We start from the raw sequence: 21,571 nt of genomic DNA on the forward strand, positions 1-21,571 counted from the left end.
ACATTTTTTTCAAGCACACTGACCAGTGCCAGCCTGCACGTTTTAAAGTTGTTTTGGTATTGAGAGCTTTTAGAGTTTTGGCGCTAGAGACTCCAGCGAAATAAGAAGAAGTATGAACAGTTTCTAAAGTTTGGCTTTGCTTTCAGCAAGCACACCTAATAATGCCATTGTTGATTAGATGCTTTTTTCACTTACCGTTATGGCCACTAAGGCAATTAATTACCTGGGGCCACACATCATCAGGGGGCTTCGTGAAAAGAAAAGTCTCAACTTACTGTTGGGAGTTAGAATAGTAGAATACACAAGATTGCAATTTAGGGAGTTGGTAGTACATCAGCAGTTTTCCTCTTGTTATGTCAATCACTGACAGTCATTCAATTAGCCCATGTCAGCTAACATTTTATAGATTGCCAGGTAAGTTAGTCTAGCCAGCAATCTAAACCTTGTAGTAATCATGGCTGAATTACCGACAGGGCAGGAAGGGCACCTCCAGGGGGCTCCCCTCTAGCCTTTTGGCTAGTCAACCAGATAGTATGAACATGGCATAAGTCTAGGCGAAATGTGTAGAATTGCAGGAAATTCGCTTTAAAACTGCAAAATGTTCTCTCCACCCCATAGCAAAATGTGTAAATTTGCAGGACATATGGTTTATCCACTAGAAACTCATAGACAATACAGAGACATTTCTAGAAAATTAATAGGTCTACTAGGCCTACTGTATACGAATATGTTTTTAAAATTCAAGTATAAATTACCAAAGTTACCATAGATTGCCTGTTAATGACGAAAATTACAGGTAGCTTTGCAACATTAGACCTAACCCACTGAAATGAAACTTATTTTCAGAGGGAGATGTGGAATGCTTCTCAGAGTACATGGAGGTGTGGGTCCACAGAATGAGAATAGAGGGATTGAGACTCTGGCTCTCCGGGGCCCTAAGAATTCAAGGTGACTATCCCAGTTTAACTAACTAATAACCTAATAATCTACCCAGCTGGCAAAACTGGTTGAAATTATGTCATTGCAACCATAAACTGGTTGTAATTATGTTATTATTATGGCATTTCAACCAGATTTGCCCAGTTTTGCCTACTGGGTACCAGCTATATTACAGCTTTTTGTGAAGCGTTTCAAAAATACATTTTGGCATTAAGCTACATCACATATTTGTTTCATGAACATTTCACATTTTGAATTCTACATGAGCGATTGTGTCACAATCAAGATTAGGCTGCATTATTATGATTTATTGCTCTACGTTTGTTTTGTAATGCCTTTTCATCCCTTTGTCCTCAGTAGTAAGCCTTGCTTCCTTGGATCACCTGAACCTCCAGTTTTCTGCATGTGGATTCTCACTACACAAAGATCCTGACAAGAACTACATCTTTAGAGTTATGTACAATGGCTGTTTTGTCCAACATCAGGTAAGATAGCAGCAATGTAAGACTTTGGCTACGTCCTGATTCTGCACCCTTCTCCTTATTCACCTTGAGATGATCTTGTAATGAAAAGCTCTTTACAAATGCACTTGCACACTCCTCGTCAGACATGAATTAACAATGGTGGAAACTCCCTCCAGCCAATGCTCACATCAATGTTTTTACATTTGTGATGGGATTTGTGCAAGAAACATTGTAGCTAGTAGGCTACCTTTTCCTGACCCAGTATAACTACTTTTTGTTTTGTGCGATGGTTGCATCCTAGCAGCATGGCAGCAATGTCCTTGTGCTGAATTTGGTGAAGAGAATCAACCGGTTTGGAGATCGAACGCACAGCTTCATAATGAAGTGTCCAATGGTTCCTGCACCACCCAACAGAGAACACATTCAGTGTGATCCAGACGACATCCAGGTAAAGCTTTACAATTCAGTGATGTACAGTAGCAATATCTCTGTGGATTCAAATAAAGTATTTAAAGTGTGTGTGTGTGTGTGTGTGTGTGTGTGTGTGTGTGTGTGTGTGTGTGTGTGTGTGTGTGTGTCTGTGGGTGGGTGGGTGAGTTATTGGGATTGGGCAGGGAGGTGGGAGGACTCGTATCTAAGTTTATGATACCTTGAATAAAAAAGGCACATTATCCTGCACCAAATGCTATCTTCATCAATGATCAGTGGTGTTGTGACCATAGCTGAAAATGACATACAGTATTCCCACAGGTGATCAGACAGATCCCATTGGACAGCTGGAACAATGAGGTAAACAAGTTATACATACACTGTACACTGTGTGTGTGTAGTCATTAATTTACTGCATGCATCAGATCGTACAATGTACCAACACTGTGTGTGTATGCATGTGTTTGTGTGTGTGTGTGTGTGTACATGTTGTGTGTGTGCACACGCTCGCATTTGTCTGTTTACAGCTTCAATGGTCTCTTTCCCTGAGGGGTAATCTAATTGTAGCCCTTGAGGATGCTAGCTTGATCCAGGTGTACACTGACATGAATGGACCAAGCATCATAGTTCAAGGCAAGAGGAGAGAACTCTTGAATCCTGTGACGGTAAGCTGCCACATTGTGGCCATTCAAGAAATTACAATGGAAACCAATAATGTTACAACCCCCTAGTGGAACCAGCCTGATCGCTGTGTTCACCTTTCTGATTCCACCAAGTTAATAATATTGGTGAACTGTAGAGAATTCTTTGCATTTCAACAACGTATTTGGTCATCCATAAAAGGAAAATACTTATTGTAGTTCTCAAATGGATGGGAAACTTCAGATTGTTGTAATTGTTTGTTCTTGGATTAACTTTAAATGACAGGTAATGGAAAGGACAGGGGAATTTCTTGCCTTGAAGTTGGTCAGTGGACAGTATGCCTACAGTATGGAAGCTACCTGTCCAAATGGTGGGTCACGAAGCAACAGTCATTTACTTTGTTTAGACAATCTGGTATCAGCTTACTTAAGCTACAGCCTAGAACTGTCAGAAGTGTGACATGATGCTTGTTATAAATTATGGGCAACACTTTATTTTAAGGTTAACATATTAGCCACTAATTTGTCATTTATAAGTGTGTATATAAGTAGCTTATAAGGCATTTATTGTGTCTTATATCAATAATGCCATGATGTATAACATTTAAAAGTAGTTTAAAATATGTCAGTCATGTCAGTGTTTTTCACTGTCATAAACTGTCACAGGCATGATATCATGATAGTTATGCAGTTTGGATCCCAACAATTTCATACAGTTGCAGGCACTAAAACGTTAGGTTGTGCTATGGTATTGGCTGAACAATTGCCACAATGCATGTGCAACAATGCACTCTATCGTCTCCTAGTGATAGCTTGCCACAAAAACCCGTACCTGTTTTTTTTCATGGACTCAATTTTTAATGCCTGCAACCACTGAATTAAATTGAACACAAATGTAATGTTAATTTCATGTAACTCTATGCCCACAACGTAATGCCACCTCCTCACACACCCTCACTTTTGATGTCCATAGTTGTGTCAGTGTCCAGCCCAGCAGCAGAGGACACTATACTGCACATTTTTAAACGGCGCATGGGTTTGACAAAAAGAGGAGGCTATGAGAGTGACACCCTAACAGTTAGCAGTGTGTCTGTGAAGCAGACAGAGAAGTTCACTGTCCATGAGACCCATGACTTTGTCCAACTCAGCATCGCTACAGCCCTTATCCTACAGGTCAAGGTAGGTGTTTTTCTGTAAAGTATTTTTCTGACCATTTGGTGCATGCAGTACAAAAAAATAGATGTGGTCATTTAGCAGACGTTTTTATCCAAAGCAATTTACAGTTCATAGTGACGCGTGGTCGATGTGAGAGTCACACTCACAACCCTGCATGTACTAGCATGCACACAAGACTGTAAGTTGCTTTGGATAAAAGCGTCTGATAAATGACCTATATTCTTCTTCTTCTTCTTCTTCTTCTTCTTCTATTATGATTATGATTATGATTATGATTATTATTTTTTAACCCACTGAGCCATAGCATTTTGACCTGCATTAATGCAATTTCTACAGTTATCATACAGGCTATATACTGTATACAGTCGTGGTCAAAAGTTTTGAGAATGACACAAATATTAATTTTCACAAAGTCTGCTGCCTCAGTTTTTATGATGGCAATTTGCATATACTCCAGAATGTTATGAAGAGTGATCAGATGAATTGTAATTAAGTCCCTCTTTGCCATGAAAATGAACTTAATCCCCAAAAAACATTTCCACTGCATTTCAGCCCTGCCACAAAAGGATCAGCTGACATCATGTCAGTGATTATCTCATTAACACAGGTGAGAGTGTTGACGAGGACAAGGCTGGAGATCACTCTGTCATGCTGATTGAGTTAGAATAACAGTCTGGAAGCTTTAAAAGGAGGGTGGTGCTTGAAATCATTGTTCTTTCTCTGTTAACCATGGTTACCTGCAAGGAAACACGTGCCGTCATCATTGCTTTGCACAAAAAGGGCTTCACAGGCAAGGATATTGCTGCTAGTAAGATTGCACCTAAATCAACCATTTATCGGATCATCAAGAACTTCAAGGAGAGAGGTTCAATTGTTGTGAAGAAGGATTCAGTGCGCCCAAGAAAGTCCAGCAAGCGCCAGGACCGTCTCCTAAAGTTGATTCAGCTGCGGGATCGAGGCACCACCAGTGCAGAGCTTGCTCAGGAATGGCAGCAGGCAGATGTGAGTGCATCTGCACGCACAGTGAGGCGAAGACTTTTGGAGGATGGCCTGGTGTCAAGAAGGGCAGCGAGGAAGCCACTTCTCTCCAGGAAAAACATCAGCGACAGACTGATATTCTGCAAAAGGTACAGGGATTGGACTGCTGAGGACTGGGGTAAAGTCATTTTCTCTGATGAATCCCCTTTCCGATTGTTTGGGGCATCCGGAAAAAAAAAAGCTTGTCTGGAGAAGACAAGGTGAGCACTACCATCAGTCCTGTGTCATGCCAACAGTAAAGCATCCTGAGACCATTCATGTGTGGGGTTGCTTCTCAGCCAAGGGAGTGGGCTCACTCACAATTTTGCCTAAGAACACAGCCATGAATATAGAATGGTACCAACACATCCTCTGAGAGCAACTTCTCCCAACCATCCAAGAATAGTTTGGTGACAAACAATGCCTTTTCCAGTTTGATGGAAAGGCAAAAGTGATAACAAAGTGGCTCGGGGAACAAAACATTGACATTTTGGGTCCATGGCCAGGAAACTCCCTAGACCTTAATCCCATTGAGAACTTGTGGTCAATCCTCAAGAGGCAGGTGGACAAACAAAAACCCACAAATTCTGACAAACTCCAAGCATTGATTATGCAAGAATGGGCTGCCATCAGTCAGGATGTGGCCCAGAAGTTAATTGACAGCATGCCAGGGTGGATTGCAGAGGTCTTGAAAAAGAAGGGTCAACACTGCAAATATTGACTCTTTGCATAAACTTAATGTAATTGGCAATAAAAGCCTTTGACACTTATGGAATGCTTATAATTATACTTCAGTATACCATAGTAACATCTGACAAAAATATCTAAAAACACTGAAGCAGCAAACTTTGTGAAGACCAATACTTGTGTCATTCTCAAAACTTTTGACCACGACTGTACATTCGGAAAGTATTCAGACCCCTTGACTTTTTCCACATTTTGCTACGTTACAGCCTTATTCTAAAATTGATTAAATTGTATCAATCTACACAAAATACCCAATAATGACAAAGCAAAAACAGATTTTTAGAACATTTTGCAAATGTATTAAAAATAAAAAATAGAAATATCACATTTACATAAGTATTCAGACCCTTTACTCAATACTTTGTTGAAGCACCTTTGGCAGCGATTACAGCCTCGCGTCTTCTTGGCACACCTGTGTTTGGGGAGTTTCTTCCATTCGTCTCTGCAGATCCTCTCAAGCTCTGTCAGGTTGGATGGGGAGCGTCGGTGCACAGCTATTTTCAGGTCTCTTCAGAGATGTTCGATCGGGTTCAAGTCCGGGCTCTGGCTGTGCCACTCAAGGACATTCAGAGACTTGTCCCGAAGCCACTCTTGCGTTGTCTTGGCTGTGTGCTTAGGGTCGTTGTCCTGTTGGAAGGTGAACCTTCGCCCCAGTCTGAGGTCCTGAGCGCTCTGGAGCAGGCTTTCATCAAGGATCACTCTGTACTTTGCTCTGTTCATCTTTACCTCGATCCTGACTAGTCTCCCAGTCCCTGCCGCTGAAAAACATCCCCACAGCATGATGCTGCCACCATGCTTCACCGTAGGGATGGTGCCAGGTTTCCTCCAGACGTGACGCTTGGCATTCAGGCGAAAGAGCTCAATCTTGGTTTCATCAGACCAGAGAATCTTGTTTCTCATGGTCTGAGAGTCCTTTAGGTGCCTTTTGGCAAACTCCAAGCGGGCTGTCATGTGCCTTTTACTGAGTAGTGGCTTCCATCTGGCCACTCTACCATAAAGGCCTGATTGGTGAAGTGCTGCAGAGATGGTTGTCCTTCTGGAAGGTTCTCCCATCTCCACAGAGGAACTCCGGAGCTCTGCCAGAGTGACCATCGGGTTCTTGGTCACCTCCCTGACCAAGGCCCTTCTCCCCCGATTGCTCAGTTTGGCCGAGCGGACAGCTCTAGGAAGAGTCTTGGTGGTTCCAAACTTCTTCCATTTAAGAATGATGGAGGCCACTGTGTTCTTGGGGACCTTCAATGTGCAGAAATGTTTTGGTACCCTTCCCCAGATCTGTGCCTCGACATAATCCTGTCTCGGAGCTCTACGGACAATTCCTTCGACCTCATGGCTTGGTTTTTGCTCTAACATGCACTGTCAACTGTAGGACCTTATATAGACAGGTGTGTGTCTTTCCAATCAATTGAATTTACCACAGGTGGACTCCAATCAAAAAAAGTTGTAGAAATATCTCAAGGATGTTCAATGGAAACAGGATGCACCTGAGCTCAATTTCGAGTCTCATAGCAAAGGGTCTGAATACTTATGTAAATAAGTTATTTCAGTTTTTTATTTGTAATAAATTAGCAAAAATTTATAAAAACCTGTCATTATGTGGTATTGTGTGTAGATTGATGAGAAAAAATAATTTTTAATGTGGAAAAAGGGAAGGGGTCTGAATACTTTCCGAATGCACTGTATATAATCAAGTTGTCTTTTACAGAACTGCCCCACTGACGAGGGGATTGCACAGCCGTTCTATAGGGTAGACGTTGTGCTCACGTTTAAGGAGACTAACCACAAAATGTACTGGACTATGGAGAACACTCTGCCATGCACAGGTGAGGGGTGTGCTCAGTAACAGTGAAACATTATGATCAACATTAAGCTTTTGATGTAACGCTCACAAAAAATAGTATGAAATATGCAGCATCAACGAAAAGCACAATATAATTTCACTCTTAAAAGCTACAGCAGCCCGGCCACTTGTTTTGGTATACAGCTGAGGAATGGAGCTGGGATAATGTAACCCCTTTCAAATATCATCCACTTGATAGTTTTAACATATTTTGAAGCTATACATTCTTTGTTTACATTGTTGTTTGCAAACAATGGAGTAATACAACTTTATATTTTGGGTTATGATAGGGTAAGACAGTTGTGCTAAACTCATGAGGCATTTAAAAGTTATATTCTTCAAGAATAAATATCAATCATTTAAATGATTATTGAACAGATTCCTTTTATCGCAGACTGTACCTTTAAAGTGTCCTTTTGTAGCTAATGTTTTTAATTCTGCCTTTTTGCAGAGTCCCCCAGACTGCTATCAATCTCACCAATATATTATCATACTTCAACAACATCGGACCCTATTTTGACATACACTACATCAACCCCTGCTTCCTATACCACAGTGCCCTTTAGCTCGCACTCAACAATGGACCAACAGTTTCTATCAACAGAGAAATCTCAGGAGGGCCCCTCCACCTTCCCAAAAACGACATCAATTGAGAGGACTCAGGCTGAAGAAACAGGAAGAAATACATCACCCACCAGTTCCTCACATACACAGACCTCTGGTCCCATTATCTACTGGAGTAATGTGACATCAATGACTCCAAGTACAACAAACAAAGCAACAAAGGACAAATACCAACAGACAAGCACTATAAGTGAAGCAACACAAGTGGAATTTCAAGGTACGACTGCTACAAGTGCAACAGTGCAAGTGGAATTCCAAGGTACAACCGTTACAAGTGAAACAGCACTGGTAGAATTCCAAGGACCAACGTCTACAACTGACACAATACAGTCGAGATTCCAAGGAACAAGCGGTACAAGTGAAACAGTGCAAGAGGAATTCCAAGCAACAACCATCGCAAGTGGAACGATGCATGTAGAATTCCAAGAAACAACCATTACAAGTGAAACAGCACGGGTAGAATTCCAAGGAACAACCATTACAAGTGAAACAGCACAGGTAGAATTCCAATGAACAACCATTACAAGTGAAACAGCACAGGTAGAATTCTAATGAACAACCATTACAAGTGACACAACACAGGTGCAATTTCAAGGTACAAACACTACAAGTGATGCAACACAGGCGGAATTTCAAGGTACAACCACTACAAGTGAAACAGCACAGGTGGAACAACTGTCACGGTTTCGGCCGAGACTGCTCCTCCTCCTGGTTCGGGCAGGCAAAGGCGTTCGTCGTCCCCGGAGTACTAGCTGCCATCGTTGGATGATTCCATGTGTGATTGCTTTTGTCTGTCCTTAGCACCTGTGTCTGATTTGTGATGATTACGTGTCCTATTAGTTCCCTGTGTTTGTTTGGATTAGTTGTGTGTTGTTATTTCGCCTGTCATGTGTGTTTTCGTGTAGGGTTTTGTGTTCTGTGTATTTTACGCATGTTTTGCGTAATTGGGCATTATTCCGCCTCCTTTGTTTTAGAGGCCGTGCCTTGTTTTTGGGATCTGTCTTTATTAAACTTTTGGACTTAGCTTCGGTGTCCTGCGCCTGACTTCACCCCACATCCACCTCACAAGATGACAGAACAACACACCATTCTGGAGTCAGCAGGAGCAGTGGCGACATCCAGGTTGCTGGATGAACGGATACGCTTTCACGACATCTTGTTCCAGCAACTTGAGACCGCCATAGACGAAGTGTCCAGCAAGCTGAGTCGTTTGGTGACTAGGGAGGTGCCCACGCCATCACCCACTATCCCATCACCAACGGCCAGTCCTCCTCTCTCAGCACCGGAACCCAGTGGTATTCGGCTCTCGCTCCCGGGGGCATATGACGGTTCTGCAGCCGGGTGTCAGGGATTTCTGCTACAGGTGGAACTGTACCTGGCTACTGTACGCCCGGCGCCCTCGGGATACGAGGCGTCTCCGCCCTCATCTCCTGTCTATCCGGCAAGGCGTTGGAATGGGCCAACGCCGAATGGAGGGGAATAGACGCCGCAACCATCACCTACGCGGAGTTTTCCCGCCGCTTCAGGACTGTCTTCGATCATCCACCGGAAGGTAAAGCGGCGGGAGAGCGTCTGTTCCACCTCCGACAGGAGAAGAGGAGCGCCCAGGAGTTCGCACTGGAGTTCCGGACACTAGCAGCGGATGCGGGGTGGAATGAGAGGGCCCTCATCGACCACTACAGGTGTAGCCTACGAGAGGACGTTCGTCGTGAGCTGGCCTGCAGGGACACCAACTTGTCATTCGACCAGTTGGTGGACATTTCCATCCGTCTAGACACCCTGCTGGCCACCCGCGGGACGTCCCCGAGTGGGGGTCGTCCATTTTCGCCCTCCAGCACCTCCGAGCCTATTCCTATGGAGATCGGGGGTGCTGGCGCTAGAGAGAGGAGGAGAGGGAACCCGAGGGGGAGCCATCCCCTGCACCACCTGCGGTCGTGGAGGGCACACCGCGGCCAGGTGCTGGGGAGGGTCTCTTGGGAGAGGTGACGACAGGCCGCGCACTGGGGAGTCATTTCAGGTAAGCAGGCGCCCCACTTACCCAGAGCTCTCTGTTGGTCACATGAATATTCCTGTGAGATTTCCACAGGTGGCACCTCATTCCCAGCATAAGGCGCTAGTAGATTCAGGCGCTGCTGGGAACTTTATTGATCGGGCATTTTGTGGTAGGTTAGGGATTCCCCTTCGGCCGGTAGAAACTCCGTTTCCTGTCCACACCTTAGACAGCCGGCCGTTGGGGTCGGGTCTGATCAGGGAGGTCACAGCACCACTGACGATGACAACACAGGGAGGTCACGAGGAGATCATTCAGTTTTATCTGATTGATTCTCCTGCGTACCCGTGGTGTTGGGACTTCCTGGTTAAGCACCCATGATCCTACCATAGCGTGGCAACAGAGGGCTCTTATGGAGTGGTCTGCCCAGTGTGTAGGGAGATGTCTAGGTGTTTCCTTAGGGGCGACCTCGGTAGAGAGTCCGAACCAAGTGCCCGCACTGCGCATTCCCCCTGAGTATGAGGATTTAGCACTTGCGTTCAGTAAATCTAGGGCAGCACGGCTACCTCCTCATAGACAGGGGGACTGTGCGATAAATCTCCAAACAGGAGCGGCTCTTCCACGGAGTCGTGTGTATCCCCTGTCTCAAGAGGAGACCGCGGCTATGGAGACGTACATAGCCGAGTCCTTGGCACAGGGATACATACGGCCTTCTACTTCCCCGGTTTCCTCAAGTTTCTTCTTTGTGAAGAAGAAGGATGGGGGATTGCGTCCGTGTATTGACTACCGTAGTCTCAATCAGATTACAGTTAAATACAGCTATCCACTGCCACTGATTGCGACGATGACGGAGTCATTACGTGGCGCGCGCTTCTTCACAAAGTTAGATCTCAGGAGCGCGTATAATCTGGTGCGCATTAGGGGGGGGGATGAATGGAAGACAGCATTTAGCACAACCTCGGGTCATTACGAGTATCTCGTCATGCCATACGGGTTAATGAATGCTCCTTCAGTCTTCCAATCCTTTGTTGACGAGATTTTCCGGGACATGCATAGGCAGGGTGTAGTAGTTTACATTGACGACATCCTAGTGTACTCTGCTACACGAGCCGAGCATGTAGCCCAGGTGCGCCGAGTGTTGAGAAGACTGTTGGAGCATGACTTGTATGTCAAGGCAGAGAAATGCCTGTTCTTCCAGGAGTCCGTCTCCTTTTGGGTTATCGGTTGTCCGCGTCTGGTGTGGGAGATAGAGGTAGACCGGGTATCGGCCGTGCGTAATTGGCAAACTCCAACTACTGTAAAAGAGGTGCAGCGGTTCTTGGGTTTTGCTAATTACTACCGGAGGTTTATTCGGGGTTTTGGACAGGTTGCAGCTCCCATTACATCTCTACTAAGGGGGGGTCCGGTTCGTTTGCAGTGGTCGGCTGAGGCGAACAGGGCATTTGTTAAACTTAAGAACCTGTTCGTCTCGGCTCCCGTGCTGGCGCACCCGGATCCCTCTTTACCCTTCCAAGTAGAGGTGGGACGCGTCTGAGACCGGTATTGGGGCAGTCCTGTCACAACGATCCGGCGCGCCACCTAAACTCCGCCCCTGTGCCTTCTACTCTAAGAAGCTCAGCTCGGCGGAGCGCAACTATGACGTTGGGGACAGGGAGCTGTTAGCCGTAGTTCAGGCTCTAAAGGTGTGGAGGCATTGGCTTGAGGGGGCTCAACACCCTTTCCTCATTCTGACAGATCACCGTAACCTGGAGTACATCCGGGCAGCTAGGAGATTGAACCCTCGTCAGGCTAGGTGGAACATGTTCCTAACCCGATTTGTTTTCAAGATCACCTACATCCCGGGGTCCCAGAATGCTAAGGCAGACGCCCTGTCCCGGCGGTATGACACAGAGGAGAGGTCTAACGAGCCTACTTCCATATTGCCGGAGTCTTGTTTGGTGGCTCCGGTGGTGTGGGAGGTCGATGCGGAAATCGAGCGGGCACAGCGTACCGACCCTACTCCCCCGAGTGTCCTGTGGGGCGGACGTACGTTCCGCTCGAGGTTCGTGATCGACTTATTTATTGGGCTCATACATCACCCTCCTCTGGACATCCAGGTATTGGCCGGACCGTGCACTGTCTTAGCATGAAATACTGGTGGCCAACGTTAGCTAAGGATGTGAGGGTTTATGTCTCCTCCTGCTCGGTGTGTGCCCAGTGTAAGGCACCTAGACATTTGCCCAGGGGGAAGCTACATCCCCTGCCCGTTCCACAACGACCATGGTCCCACCTCTCGGTAGATTTCGTTACCGATCTACCCCCCTCCCAGGGGAATACCACCATTTTGGTCGTTGTGGATCGGTTTTCTAAGGCCTGTCGTCTCCTTCCTATGCCGGGTCTCCCTTCTGCCCTACAAACCGCTGAGGCCCTGTTCACCCATGTGTTCCGGCACTATGGGGTCCCCGAGGATATAGTGTCTGACCGGGGTCCCCAGTTCACCTCCAGAGTTTGGAGGGCGTTTATGGAACGGTTGGGGGTCTCGGTGAGCCTTACCTCGGGGTACCACCCAGAGAGTAATGGGCAGGTGGAACGTGTAAACCAGGATGTGGGTAGGTTTTTGAGGTCCCATTGCCGGGACCGGCCGGAGGAGTGGTCGAGGTTCCTCCCCTGGGCAGAGATAGCCCAGAACTCTCTCCGCCACTCCTCCACCAATTTAACACCTTTCCAGTGTGTCTTAGGTTATCAGCCGGTCCTGGCGCCATGGCACGAGAGCCAGATCGAGGCTCCTGCGGTGGACGAGTGGATTCGGCGCTCGGAGGAGACGTGGGACGCTGCCCATGTCCATCTGCAGCGTGCCATCCGTCAACAGAAGGCGAGCGCCGATCGCCACCGCAGTGAGGGCCCGGTGTACGCACCGGGAGATCGAGTCTGGCTCTCGACTCGAAACCTGCCCCCTCCGCCTGCCCTGCCGGAAGCTGGGTCGGCGGTTTGTGGGGCCCTTCAAAGTCCTGAGAAGATTGAACGAGGTGTGTTACAGGTTACAACTACCTATAGAGTATAAAAATATTAACCCCTCGTTCCATGTGTCTCTTCTCAGGCCGGTGGTAGCTGGCCCACTCCAAGAGGAAGAGATAGGAGAGACCCCTCCGCCCCCTTTGGACATCGAGGGGGTCCCGGCGTACAGGGTCCGGACCATCTTGGACTCCAGGCGCCGGAGGAGTGGTCTCCAATATCTCGTGGAGTGGGAGGGGTACGGTCCGGAGGAACGGTGCTGGGTGCCCAGGAGGGACATCCTCGATCCATCCCTCCTGACAGAATTCCACCATGGGCATCCCACGCGCCCGGGTCCGCGTCCTCCTGGCCGTCCCCGAGGCCGGGGTCGGCGCACGGCTGGAGCCGCGCGTCAAGGGGGGGGTACTGTCACGGTTTCGGCCGAGACTGCTCCTCCTCCTGGTTCGGGCAGGCAAAGGCGTTCGTCGTCCCCGGAGTACTAGCTGCCATCGTTGGATGATTCCATGTGTGATTGCTTTTGTCTGTCCTTAGCACCTGTGTCTGATTTGTGATGATTACGTGTCCTATTAGTTCCCTGTGTTTGTTTGGATTAGTTGTGTGTTGTTATTTCGCCTGTCATGTGTGTTTTCGTGTAGGGTTTTGTGTTCTGTGTATTTTACGCATGTTTTGCGTAATTGGGCATTATTCCGCCTCCTTTGTTTTAGAGGCCGTGCCTTGTTTTTGGGATCTGTCTTTATTAAACTTTTGGACTTAGCTTCGGTGTCCTGCGCCTGACTTCACCCCACATCCACCTCACAAGATGACAACAACTACCACAAGTGAAACGGTGCAGGTGTAATTCCCCGGAACAGTGGCAATTAGTACAACAGATCAGGTACCATTCCAAGAAGCGACTGCTACAGTTGAACAGGTGGAATTCAAAGGGGCAAATGCTACAAGTGGGACAGCATGGGTAGAATCCAGAGAGACAACATCTAAAAGTGAGGCAACACATTTGCAACTCCAAGACACGACAGCAAACAAATCTGAGGTTACTTTCAACTCATCACCAACAACAGACAAAACCACAGTTGTTACAGTTATTATTCCAAATTGCTGTACAAGCAAAGCCAACCATACATCCCACTGTGACTGCACCACCACCTGCTGTAGAAGCCACAGATTGGACAGGCCAAACAGTAACTCCCCCACCATCCTCTGCATGGTCATTCAGTGAAGGAGATGCCCAGATAGCACAGACTGTACCAAGGTCTGAAATACCAAACTCATCCACCGACAGTCCCATTTCGAGCACCAAGGATACGGAGGGGACCAGCCATTTTGGCAGCAGGTTGGTTACAAAGGTAGCAGGCAGCTTACGATAGACCAACCCTAACTGCAATTCACTAACCCTAGTCATTAGTTCCTATAGCTTAGCTAGCGCGTAGCCTAACTACAGTAGGCTATGTAATGCAAACTTGTAGCCATGCAAGCACTAGGCAGCTGGTTTGTGATTTGAAAGGTGCTGTGGTGGACACTAGGCCTACTGTTGAGGGTTGATTACACAAGCAGAAGCATAGCAACCTCTCTCTGCCAGCCACTGCCTGAGGGCAGACATTATCCAGACACATTCAAGCCTGCAGTTTAGTAAACATGTCTCAATCCAACATGGCTTGGAGATTGAGGGACCGATGCTAAGAGGAAAGCTCCCGCAGTGGTGAGTGGCACTAAAACGCCTGAAAGGAAGTCATGGAAACTCATTCACGGTGATGTTTTATCCATTGGGATTCGTATGCTGGGAGTGAGGTAAACATTCAAATTAAATGTGTAATTGTAGTTTACTATAATATTATACACTACCGTTCAAAAGTTTGGGGTCACTTAGAAAGTTCCATGTTTTCCATGAAAACATACATTCAATTAGTTTGAATAGGAAATATAGTCATTGACAAGGTTAGAAATAATGATTTTTAATAGAATTAATAATTGTGTCCTTCAAACTTTCCTCCATTTGCAGCCTTGCATTCTAGTTGTCAATTTGTTGAGGCAATATGAAGAGATTTCACCCCATGCTTCCTGAAGCACCTACCAGAAGTTGGATTGGCTTGATGGGCACTTATTACGTACCATACGGTCAAGCTGCTCCCACAACAGCTCAATAGGGTTGAGATCCGGTGACTGTGCTGGCCACTCCATTATAGACAGAATACCAGCTGACTGCTTCTTCCCTAAATAGTTCTTGCAAAGTTTGGAGCTGTGCTTTGGGTCATTGTCCTGTTGTAGGAGGAAATTGGCTCCAATCAAGCGCCGTCCACAGGGTATAGCATGGCATTGCAAAATGGAGTGATAGCCTTCCTTCTTCAAGATCCCTTTTACCCTGTACAAATCTCCCACTTTACCACCACCAAAGCACCCCCAGACCATAACATTGCCTCCACCATGCTTGACAGATGGCTTCAAGCACTCCTCCAGCATCTTTTCATTTGGTCTGTGTCTCACAAATGTTCTTCTTTGTGATCCGAACACCTCAAACTTCGATTCGTCTGTTCATAACACTTCCAATCTTCCTCTGTCCAGTGTCTGTGTTCTTTTGCCCATCTTAATCTTTTCTTTTTATTGGCCAGTCTGAGATATGGCTTTTTCTTTGCAATTCTGCCTAGAAGGTCAGCATCCCGGAGTCGCCTCTTCACTGTTGACGTTGAGACTGGTGTTTTGCGGGTACTAATGAAGCTGCTAGTTGAGGACCTGTGAGGCATCTGTTTCTCAAACTAGACACTCTAATGTATTTGTCCTCTTGCTCAGTTGTGCACCAGGGCCTCCCACTCCTCTTTCTATTCTGGTTAGAGCCAGTTTGCGCTGTTCTGTGAAGGGAGTAGTACACAGCGTTGTACGAGATCTTCAGTTTCTTGGCAATTTCTCGTATGGAATAGCCTTCATTTCTCAGAACAAGAATAGACTGACGAGTTTCAGAAGAAAGTTATTTGTTTCTGGCCATTTTGATCCTGTAATCGAACCCACAATTGCTGATGCTCCAGATACTCAACTAGTCTCAAGAAGGCCAGTGTTATTGCTTCTTTAATCAGCACAACAGTTTTCAGCTGTGCTAACATAATTGCCAAAGGGTTTTCTAACGATCAATTAGCCTTTTAAAAAGATAAACTTGGATTCGCAAACACAACGTGCCATTGGAACACAGGACTGATGGTTGCTGATAATGGGCCTCTGTACGCCTATGTAGATATTCCATTAGAAATCAGCCGTTTCCAGCTACAATAGCCATTTACAACATTAACAATGTCTACACTGTATTTCTGATCAATTTGATGTTATTTTAATGGACAAAAAAATAGCTTTTCTTTTCGAAAACAAGGACATTTCTAAGTGACCCCAAACTTTTGAACGGTAGTGTAATGTTTAATATTTATCTTGTGATATTACTGAAATGCAATGATGCATATTGTTTGATACAGTATATCTCCTTACAATGCATGGAAAAATGTTGTGTGTTGATTGTGTTGTATTGCCTGATGATAGTAGCCTACAGTGAATTTCATACCCCTCAATTATACAGAATAGTGCATATTATTTTAGGTGTATGCATCCTGAGAGTAATGTTGGCATACTATTGTGTAAAACCATTTCAAAGGCAAGATAAAATAATAAAATACTAAAATTCTCCTGTTTTCTTGCATAATCCAACATCTGCTTTGAAACAGTAACATATAAAGTAATAGCTTGTTTTTGTTTTTAAATAAATTATGCAAACCATCTGGTCTACATTTAACATTTGAAGTACTAAATGATTTTGCAGTAGTTGCAGTCTATTTATTGGATGAAGGAGGGCGCTATTGTTCATGTTTTCTCTTGATTTTAAAAGATGAATGGGTTGCATTTCCAGAGGGAAGCTCACAGTTCTGCTAAAACTGAAGGTATTTACATTTTAATGTAATTTTGACCTCAATTCTGTTTTTCATTTATTCTTTCTTTTAAAAAACGAACAGAAAAATACGCATTTGATTGAAATGAAAGGTCTAAATGAATAGATTTATTTTATTGATACTGTATCAAGGTACAGTAGGCCTATTATCCAGAATGTTCATTAAAGCATCCAAATGAATAAATAATTACTTTAAGAAATAATTGGTGGTAACATTTCCTGACCATTCATAGTGAACCAAATCCTGTTAATAAATGTAATTGGTTTTTGTCATGACAAATTTGAGTGAAACATCCCTATCCATTTTGTACACCTTGGTTATTTTGCCCTCATCCTACGCACTGGAGATTCCATCCATTATAACAAAGCACTGTTACGCAGTTAAATGCATCATATACAATGGGCTGTCAAGCAGAAAATCTAAACTTCCTTGTGCCTTTGGTCCCCATCTGGCATATGAACTTGTGAGAAGGAAACATGATAGTGCCGCAAAGTACACCAACATCCTACGTCCATGTGGCCTCTCTCTGCCATTATTCTATCTGTATAGACTATTAACTGTCTTTACAAAGTAAAAAATCCCTTTCATGTGTTTGTGTGTCTTTTTTGTGTTTTAATTTCAATCAAAGCATATGGTTTGCACATCTGGGAGATACTAAACATGATGGCACCCAGCCCCCACACTGCAGCTGTGAAGTGATCCATACGTGGTCTTTACTGCTATTGCAAACGATCCCTTTCTTGACGGGCTATGTTCTCAGAGGGATTTTAATGTGTTAGGTGAATTAAGAAATGTACACAATAATTGACATATACATTTACAGTAAACTTAAAAAATCCAGTCTCAAAGAAGGGCCAAAGCTTTTACAGTTGTTGTTTTGTTGGTGCACTGCAATATAGACATCTACATTTTTGCCTTTGAGTTTGAGAAAGTTGAAACAATGCAGAGGCTTCTTCCTTCAGTCTAGTATGCAATTACATTTTCCAGGCACCTGTGACTAATTTGGATGTGCTTACATAACCTATTTCACTTATGTCATCATTTTATGAAACTGTGGATGTACTTCTACTGTAAAGAAGTGAAGTGGGATGTCTTGAGATTGCTGTGTAGCCTACTGTGCATCTGCTTTTTCTCATGCCTAGGCCTGGCTGGTTGGTGAAACCAACGAACATACTCAATCTATTCTGCTGCGGCCTAAGGTCTAATACCATTTCTCCAAGACAACAACACCACATAAAGATAACAGTAACACACACAAAGATGTTGGCTGTGCCATATTTTCACACACAAAACACAAGTACACACAACCCCCAGAAATCAGTGGAGTATCACAGTGTTGAGTGAAGGTTGATTGGAGATCCTGTTCAGCAGCTCACAGGTCAGTGGAGCAGCTTGTAGTGCCATTGCCTCACATGTTTTGGAGAGGTGGATAGGGAACCATGCCATGGGGGTATGGAGGGAGAGGGAGAGGGTAGGAAGGGGATGTGAGGGTTTTCGGTGGTTTCACTGGGCCTCTTCATCTCGCTTGGAGGGTAATTACAAAATCACGGGTCAACCATGCATGTAACCACGGTTACGTTGCACAGTAGCAGATGTGCTCGTGGCATTATCGGGTGCGAGCGCAAAGGTAAACAAAAACAGATGCAGCTGGTTGCTACGGACCCTCGCCAAACTTACGTAGCCTAATTGTTCCCATGTGGGGATGGCAGAGCTGAAGCAGTAGTAAAAGGGGGGATATGCCCCGTTTAAGAGATGCCCATAGGTTTTCAATGGGAACATTTGTGAATGGACACGGGTCGTTCTTGAATTACTGTGGCATTTGCGTCCCTTGCCTTTGCAACAATGAAAAACACTTTAAAGTGACAAATAGTTATGCATCATACATGTTTCAGTTATATTGAACTGTGTATCAATGATAAAACACAATGCCTAAGACCTTTATATTGCAAAACATTTGTTTCATGCATTGTTTAAAGTACTTAGGGCAAGCCAATTGGGTTGTCCCAGTAGTGATGAGCAGAGTTGAATGACATGTGTTGGAGATTTAGATATATCCATCTATTATTTTGAATGCTATTAAAATACCTTTTCTTTTTCTTTTTTTACAAATATAATATCCCACTGGGCACACTACGTCACTTCAACATGGATAATTTTGTAATATTTGGTTGAGACGTTGATCAATGAGATTTCAACCTACAGTATATTCACTCACTCAAAAAGGCAGCCAAAGGTTTGTCGAATTCCCAATGTGTTATCACTATGCGTTCAGCCATATACACCAAATTCCAATGGAAAAACAATGTCTGACTTTTGGTTTAGTTGTCACCCAAATGTCTATCACTGCGCTTTCAACCATTTAAAAGCACAGCAAAGTTCAAATGGTAATGCAATGTCAGATATTTTATTTATCTATACAACAGATTAATGTGATATCACTGTGCTTCATCTAATAGTAGAACCAAATGACCTGTATTGCAGTTGAGATTACATTAGAAGTACATGGTGCAAGTGATCATTTGCGTTCGAGATTCTGCGCTGATTATTACAGCAATTGTGAAGATCTACACAGACCTGCAATGACCTATGCATGCTATCTTGAACATGCACGCTTTATATGATTACATAGGAAGAAGTGTATAGTTACAGTAACCTCAAAATGTGGCCATGGATGTGTTACTCATTTTAAGGCTGAATGTAACATTAGTTTGTGAGATTACTGTATTACAAAAGTAATATTGAATTGTGTTTGGTTGACAACACAACCAAATATCAACATTTAAAGGAGATATATCTATTGCTTGGATAGTTCCATCTGAGCCACTGGCTTAATCCCATTCTTTAACTTTTATTTTTGGTTGAGTAGGAGACGTGAATCCAACATATCATTTGTTAATTTATCGCCAAGTTAATAGGCTATTTATTGTATTTCAAAATTGATATTGAATTGTATTGGTTGTCAACGCAACCAAGTATCAACATTTGAAGAAGATTTATCTTCTGCTTGGATAGTTCCATCTGTGCCACTGACTTAGTCTGGCTTTAATTCCTGTTTGTTTACAAATTAATAATTGATACAGTGCCTTCAGATAGTATTCACACCCCTTGACCTTTTCCAAATTTAGTTGTGTTACAGCCTGAATTTAAAATTGATTAAATTGAGATTTTGTGTCACTGTCCTATACACACACAATACCCCATACTTTCAAAGTGGAATTATGTTTTTTGATTTTAATTCTTTTTTAAATTAAAAATGAAAAGCTGAAATGTCTTGAGTCAATAAGTATTCAATCCCTTTGTTATGGCAAGCCTAAATATGTTCAGGGGTAAAAATGTGCTTAACAAGTCACATTATAACTTGCATGGACTCTGTGTGCAATAATAGTGTTTAACATGATTTTTTGAATGATTACCTCATCTCTGTACCCCACACATACAATTATATATAAGGTCCCTCAGTTGAGCAGTGAATTTCAAACACATATTCAACCACAAAGACCAGGGAGGTTTTCCAATGCCTCGCAAAGAAGGGCACCTATTGGTAGATGGGTAAAAATAAAAAAGCAGAAATGGAATATCCCTTTGAGCATGATGAAGTTATTAATTACACTTTGGATGGTGCATCAATACACCTAGTCAATACAAAGATACAGGCGTCCTACCTAACTCAGTTGCCGGAGAGGAAGGAAACCGCTCAGGGATTTCACCATGAGGCCAATAGTGACTTTAAAACAGTTAAAACAGTTACAGTTAAAACAGTTACAGACTTAGCACAGGCAAAATCCTTGAGGAAAACCTGTTTCAGTCTGCTTTCCAACAGACACTGGGAGACAAATTCACCATTCAGCAGGACAATAGCCGAAAACACAAGGCCAAATATACACTGGGGTTGCTTACCAAGACAACATTGAATGTTCCTGAGTGGCCTAGTTACAGTTTTGACTTAAATTGGCTTGAAAACCTATGGCAAGACTTGAAAATGGCTGTCTAGCAATGATTAACAACCAACTTGACAGAGCTTGAAGAATTTGAAAAAGAATAATGTGCAAACATTGTACAATCCAAGTATGCAAAGCTCTTAGAGACTTACCCAGAAAGACACACAGCTGTAATCACTGCCAAAGGTGATTCTAACATCTATTGACTCAGGGGTATGAATACTTAAGTAAATGAGACATTTCTGTAAAAGCATGTGTTCACTTCGTAATTATGTAATTATAGTAGATAGGTGAGAAAAAAAATATGTTTAATCAATTTTGAATTCAGGCTGTAACTCAACAAAATGTGGAATAAGTCAAGCGGTATGAATACTTTCTGTTGGATTCACGTCTCCATCTCAACCAAAAATCTAGGATAGGACTAAACTTTAAAATGAACTTTAAATCAAGTTTGATTTGATTTAGTCCAATTCTTTAAAGCTGCAATATATACTTTTTTGGGTGACCCCACCAAATTCACATAGAAATGTGAGTTATAGATCTGTCATTCACATTGAAGCAAGTCTAAGAAGCGGAAGATCTGTTCGATGTGTGTTAAGTTTCGTTTTTGCGTTTTTTACTTTCGATTTTGTACACCAGCTTCAAACAGCTGAAAATACAATATTTTTGGTTCTGGAAAATATATTTTGCACAGTGGTTTAGATGGTACAATGATTCTCTACACTATACTTGCTTGCTTTGTCACATAAACTGGTAGAATTTATGACAAATTTGTAGACAAACTGGAATTAAAGCCAGACTAAGTCAGTGGCACAGATGGAACTATCCAAGCAGAAGATACATATCCTTCAAATGTTGATA

General features: G+C 43.8%; 1 protein-coding gene across 1 annotated transcript; it reads left to right on the forward strand.

Annotated features, from left to right (window-relative positions):
- The first annotated feature begins 1,302 nt into the window (after window positions 1–1,302).
- On the forward strand, window positions 1,303–8,898 carry c24h1orf127 (chromosome 24 C1orf127 homolog). The gene is made up of 8 exons (XM_041845119.2): window positions 1,303–1,424; window positions 1,708–1,851; window positions 2,154–2,192; window positions 2,360–2,497; window positions 2,760–2,844; window positions 3,447–3,652; window positions 7,116–7,233; window positions 7,702–8,898. Exons 1-8 carry the CDS (start codon window positions 1,395–1,397, stop codon window positions 8,385–8,387), a joined length of 1,446 nt encoding a protein of 481 aa, XP_041701053.2. The 5' UTR covers window positions 1,303–1,394; the 3' UTR covers window positions 8,388–8,898.
- Window positions 8,899–21,571: the final 12,673 nt, after the last annotated feature.

The sequence above is a fragment of the Coregonus clupeaformis genome, chromosome 24, assembly GCF_020615455.1.
Source record: "Coregonus clupeaformis isolate EN_2021a chromosome 24, ASM2061545v1, whole genome shotgun sequence".
In the NCBI taxonomy this organism is placed as follows: Eukaryota; Metazoa; Chordata; class Actinopteri; order Salmoniformes; family Salmonidae; genus Coregonus; species Coregonus clupeaformis.

Bases quoted from the DNA above. Each gene is read 5' to 3' on its own strand.
- c24h1orf127 (XM_041845119.2), top strand. From the start codon at position 1,395: ATGTACAATGGCTGTTTTGTCCAACATCAG. The intron at 1,425-1,707 runs GTAAGATAGCAG...GCATCCTAGCAG, and splicing joins GCTGTTTTGTCCAACATCAG to CATGGCAGCAATGTCCTTGT. The intron at 3,653-7,115 runs GTAGGTGTTTTT...TGTCTTTTACAG, and splicing joins CCCTTATCCTACAGGTCAAG to AACTGCCCCACTGACGAGGG.